General features: G+C 30.9%; 1 protein-coding gene across 2 annotated transcripts; it reads left to right on the top strand.

Moving 5' to 3' along the window:
* The first annotated feature begins 2,903 nt into the window (after positions 1-2,903).
* Positions 2,904-5,370, top strand: LOC118029778 (nuclear transcription factor Y subunit C-3). 2 transcript variants are annotated; one of them, XM_035033709.2, is made up of 2 exons: positions 2,904-3,268; positions 4,318-5,370. In XM_035033709.2, exon 2 carries the CDS (start codon positions 4,355-4,357, stop codon positions 5,129-5,131), a length of 777 nt encoding a protein of 258 aa, XP_034889600.1. In that variant the 5' UTR covers positions 2,904-3,268; positions 4,318-4,354; the 3' UTR covers positions 5,132-5,370. The 2 variants fall into 2 exon arrangements, with proteins under 2 accessions (XP_034889600.1, XP_034889608.1); XM_035033717.2 differs by lacking the exon at positions 2,904-3,268 and adding an exon at positions 3,280-3,994.
* The last annotated feature ends 425 nt before the right edge of the window (positions 5,371-5,795 follow it).

Genomic DNA, 5,795 nt, shown 5'->3' with positions numbered 1-5,795 from the left:
AATATGAGATGAGAGTTAATGCATCCTATGAAATATAAATACTTCTTATTATTTTTGGCACAACAATACTTTGCTAACTCTCCAATTGGTTCAATAACTTCTTTTGTTTTCTTTTTAAGGTTAACATTATATATTGACTTATAATTTATAAATTTAAGAAAAAAATATATGATATATACAAATTATATCAATAAATAATAAATTAAAATTAAAATTATATCTATCATGTATTAATTTAACTACTATATGTAAAATAAATAAAGTATTTACACTAATTTTTTTCCAAATAAATGACATGCTTTGGATCAAATAAATGAATGAATGAATCATTTTCTATGCCTATGAACACAACACTCGGATAATTTAAAAATAAAAAACTTAGTTATACGTCAAGGCTTACTAGCTTTGAGAACAAGACAAATAATGGTATTTTAGGGCCTTTGCTTCTTAATGTATGACAAATGAAGTCAATAAGTTGATATTAAATACATTTTCTTTACGTTTACATTATATATTTAAAGAAAAATAAAAAAAACATTTTCACACCAAGTCAATCTTTTAGATAATACTAGCTTTTGGTTAGATAAAATTAGCCTTATGTAAACAACAAAAACCTATTTTTTGTTTAAAACCATCTTTTGCTTTAAATAATGTTTGATCTTGTACAAGATTTCCTTTCATAATTAACTATATTATCATCATTAAATTTTTCAGTTACACTTTCATTTAGAGAAGAAAATGCTCATTTAGTAGATCTTTTAATCTCATTTCCTTTACGACTATGATCATTATGTCTATTAATCATCTCAATACTCAATTTATATATCTTTCCCATCAAAACCACTATCATTATCTCTAACTTATCTTGTCTTTTCTATAGGATCCTTCTTCACCTTCGATCGTGTCACACTTTTTGATGATATTGTAAATACCTATAATAAAGGTTAGTGACAAATAATAATTTACTCACACACTCCCTTAAATGTTTACACTCGATTTAATGTCACTCCACTCGTATTTCACACAATTCAATTGGGCTTTTCACTCTAATAATCTCACCATGCCCTTTACCTCATTATTCGCTTACTTGGGTTCTTAAAGATAACTAAACAACTTATCAAATAATCAATCAAAACAATGTAATGATTTTATAATAATCAAGAATCAAGAAATATATGAAACTAATCAAAATAAAATTGAGGATAGATTTATGAATAATAATGAGAATTCATGTGAAATATAATGACAAAAAGAAGACACGAAATAAAAAACAATGAAGTTTATGTTAAAGATTCAAAAAGACCTAACTGATTCAAGAAATCAAGATTCAATTTCAAGAAAATAATTAAAATAAAGTAAAAAAGATCTATACTTACCAAGTTTTTAATGAAACAAGGTAAGATAATCCTAGAAAAATAAGAATTTAATTTGACAATATCAAGATTTGGTATGTACTTATTCGACAAAATTAAGAAAATTTCAGTCAACCCTAAAACTAAAGTGCTTGTATTTGATTATGTCCTAATATGTCAATCAATCAATTCTTATAATTTTTCCCTTTTTTACCCACACAATTTAGCAAGAACTTGATCTCTTTTCTTTTCTTTTTTATTCTAGGCCAAAATCAATAAAGATAAAAGATAAAAATCAAGAACACAATTCTTCTTTGATGTGTTTGGCAAAATCAAGAATTTAAGTAAGATGATTTTTCTTAATACATGGTTTGATGCAAACTTTGAAAAAAATAAGATAAGCATAGGCTTTAAAAAAAAGAAAAAGAAAAAAACAAGACCCTAGCTGAAATTAGGAAGAAAGAATATGGATAAACATAATAAATAATAATAATCCAATAACCTAAATTTAAATAAAGTTTTGAATATCTCTAAAAGACCTAATAATAACTAAAAGATAAATAAAACAATAGCCCAACTAATTTAAATGAAACTAAAGTTGTTTTTTATAATCTATTGATAAAATCAAAACTTAACTTCAAATGCACGGTTCTTTCTCTTTTCAATGAATGAAATGGTGTGCCATATATTATTGGCAAACTATCAGTGTATATTTTCCAATTCAACTATAATCACATTAAAGTTTCCTTTTTTAGATCAAGTTATGATCGAAATATAGGAGAGAGAATTTAAAATTGATATTTTTTTTTATTCCAATCTTTTTGTAATGTTGAATACCCACCTACAAACTCTTCTTGAATATGAATTAAATTAATTAAGACTTGTATGTTATTATTTAATATCTTCTTGAAATTCACTTTATTTTATGTGTCTTAAAGAAGTTCATTAAAAATCTTTTTGAACCTCGTAACTTTAAGTCTTATGACTTAACCAATTGTAACTCCTAAGAGATTTTTTGATATTACTTGGATTGTATCAATGTACTTTTTAGTTTTTATATGGTGACCTGAGTACAAATATAGGTAGTTTATAAAGACTAAATTTTATATTACATAAAAAAAACCTCTGTATTTTAGAATAATAACACTTTAGAAGGGTAAACTTATAATTTGATAAAAAAGTCAAATAAATAAGAAAGAAAAATACTATCATTAGTATAATTGTGAAATCCTGCCTAAAAGCTTACTGAAAAATACTTTAAGTAAGTAGATTATTGAATTAATTCATAAATTACTGGATAAACTTGAATTAATTATTTTTATTAAAATAATATTTTTTTTTATAATAGCATAGTCATGTTTGGAATCAATTTATTAAAATCTAATAATATCAACCAGATTTCACAACATTAATGTTTTATCCTATTCAATTATTCAATTAAGAATATAATTTTTAACTCTAATATTTTCGGGTCAATATGCCAAACGGGTTGTATTATTAACAGCTATGCTTAGCAATTGCAGACCATCAGCGGAACCGAACTGACTTTTTTTTTTTCTTTTTGTTAGTGGAGTTGGACTTGGACTTGGAGTCGGCTCCACCAACTTCCGAGAGAAATAAATTGGCGACTGACACAGATATCAAAATCCAACCTTCAAAATTCGTTAATACGCTTCGATCCTTTCTTTCCTTTCCTTTATTTATTATTTTACTACTATAAACAAAAAACTAAGTTTGATTTTAAATTAAGTAATCAGTTCTTAAATTTTTAACATTAAACTTAAACCCCTCTTCTATTTTTAACTTCTCTTTTTATCATTAAAACCCTCGACTTGACTGTCAGTTGTTCGTGTTTCTTTTGCTTCTTTAAGAGGAAGATCACAAGTTCAACGAACGAATCAGACAGGACAGGACTGGTAACGAATAAATTTTATTTTATCTTTTTTACGAAAATAGATAATCATGTGTTAGGTTAATGTCTTGATTTTCTTCTTAAATGTAGTTCGTTGTGTTCTTTTTACGGTTTTAAGAACGCATGCAACTGATTCTGATCATTATAGTATTACAGGGTGTTTGTGCTTTGTGTTTATCTATTTATTTTGATTTACTGAGTTGAAGTTGAGTTAACTCAGCGAGATTCTTAAACCCTAGAGTCCAAATGAATGATTAGATGAATTGCAGTGCATGATTAATTTGCTGGTCATCCAGGTACAAATTGCTGGTGAGTTGTATTGATTTTAGAGAGGGGCAGTTTGGGTTGGGGCTGGAATCTTCTTGTCTTTCATGGGAATTTTTTTTTTCTCTGTCACTGCAATCAATTGCCTGCCATAAAGCAAACATAACTTGAATGGAATATCAAGTTGTAGATGATTGGTTTAACTTTTCCTTAATGCTTTGATTAACATTTTCCTCGTATTGCTTGTAAAATTCTGGAGGTTGCTGGGAAAATGTATAGAGGAGCTTCACAATTTATCAGAAAGCTCTGCTTTCACGATTTTCTATTTTAGTGCATTGATGTTCACAGGTGGTCTATGAGTTATCTGGGTTCGAAGAGTGGAACTTTTTTTTTTTTTTTTAGTAAAACAGATACCTGGATTACCTCGTGGAAAAACCTCGTTCAAAGGAAGGGGTATTTTTAAAAGGTGCACTGTTATTATATATATATATATATATATATATATATATATATATATATATATATATATATATTCAAAAATACACTTTAGCAGTCTTGAAGATGTCTTCTATGTTAATTGTTTATATCATATCTAAGGTGTAAATCGAGGTTCTTTGAGTTTATATTGATTTAGCCTGTTAGAAGCTAGCAGCTACCACATTTAAGTCCCAAGAAAAAATAAATGGAAGAAGCTATCACCTTTATCTGGCTTTGAAAGTAGATACTTTTATCTCCTACAACACAGCCTGACAGTTTTTGTGTATTTGGTTGTTTAACTGGAAATTGTAGCATAAACAACATTGCCAAGCCAGCTAACCCTGGTGGAATGGACCAGCAAGGCCATGGGCAGCCTCCAACAGTAGGCATGATTGAAAGGACAGCTCCGGTTGCTTATGGAATGGCTTCATATCAACCTAACCAGATGATGGGACCTTCTGCAACTGGATCAGTTCAATCTCCTACTCAACCAGCAGTTCTTGCTGCTGCTTCAGCTCAGCTTGCTCAACACCAACTTGCTTACCAGCACATCTACCAACAACAGCAGCAACAGTTGCAGCAACAACTTCAAACTTTCTGGGCAAATCAGTATCAAGAAATTGAGCAGACTGCTGATTTTAAGAACCATAGCCTGCCCTTGGCTAGGATTAAGAAGATTATGAAGGCAGATGAAGATGTAAGGATGATATCAGCTGAAGCTCCTGTCATATTTGCCAGGGCCTGTGAGATGTTTATTTTAGAACTGACATTGCGTTCTTGGAATCACACAGAGGAGAACAAAAGGAGAACACTTCAAAAGAATGACATTGCTGCAGCAATTACAAGAACTGATATTTTTGATTTTCTGGTTGATATTGTCCCAAGGGAGGATTTGAAAGATGAGGTGTTAGCATCAGTCCCAAGAGGGAGTCTTCCAGTTGGAGGTCCACCTGATGCTCTTCCCTACTATTACATGCCACATCAGCTTGCTCCCCAGGTCTCTGCTCCGGGGATGACTGTAAGAAAGCCTGTGGTGGATCAATCTCTTTATGGCCAACAGTCTAGCCCTTATGTGGCCCAGCAGATTTGGCCACAGCAAACACCGCAGCCACCTGAAGATTCCTGAGCAGGCTATGCACTGGCTGTAGTTAAAACATGGATAATGCGAGTAAATGAAAGGTTGAAAAGCTAGGGGTTGATCAATTAGTCTTTTATGCAAAGTCATGACATGTCATTTTCTATAGATTTTGTTTCTTTAAATTTCATCAGTTTCTAATACTGTCAAGGATGTGAATTCAGCTGTTGTGGATAATTGGATTAACTGTAATCCTTTTGGCATGTAAAAAATTATGGTTTTGTGGTTAATCTTTGTTATTATTCTCTTCATGAATCATCTGTGCCTCCAATCTATTTTTCTCTGGTTTTAAACTTCCAGGATGGGTTGCTAGTTTGCCAAATAGCTATCTGATTTCTTATTGCTAGCTCAGTTGGATTGGTGCGCTAATATCAAGCTGGACATGCTCTCAGCTATAAGCTATTCCCGTGGTTTATTTCTGTACATGAGTTCTTTTTGATTGGTGAAAGAGGAAGAAATTAAAGTGTCGTGTCTCGTATGATCTGAACATGTGAATATGTCGTTCCTTCTCAAATGTCTCCCGAGCAGTATAGATGATGCGTACCTCGTGATCATGTGGTCACGCAACCCACAATCAAGATTGAGATCTGATCCTGGAAAGCCGAAATAGGTCTGATATGAGTGCGACACAATAGAAACCTGCCTCAAGGCACCA

Source organism: Populus alba, chromosome 10 (assembly GCF_005239225.2).
Source record: "Populus alba chromosome 10, ASM523922v2, whole genome shotgun sequence".
Classification (NCBI taxonomy): Eukaryota; Viridiplantae; Streptophyta; class Magnoliopsida; order Malpighiales; family Salicaceae; genus Populus; species Populus alba.
This window is presented reverse-complemented; position numbering and strand designations above follow the sequence as displayed.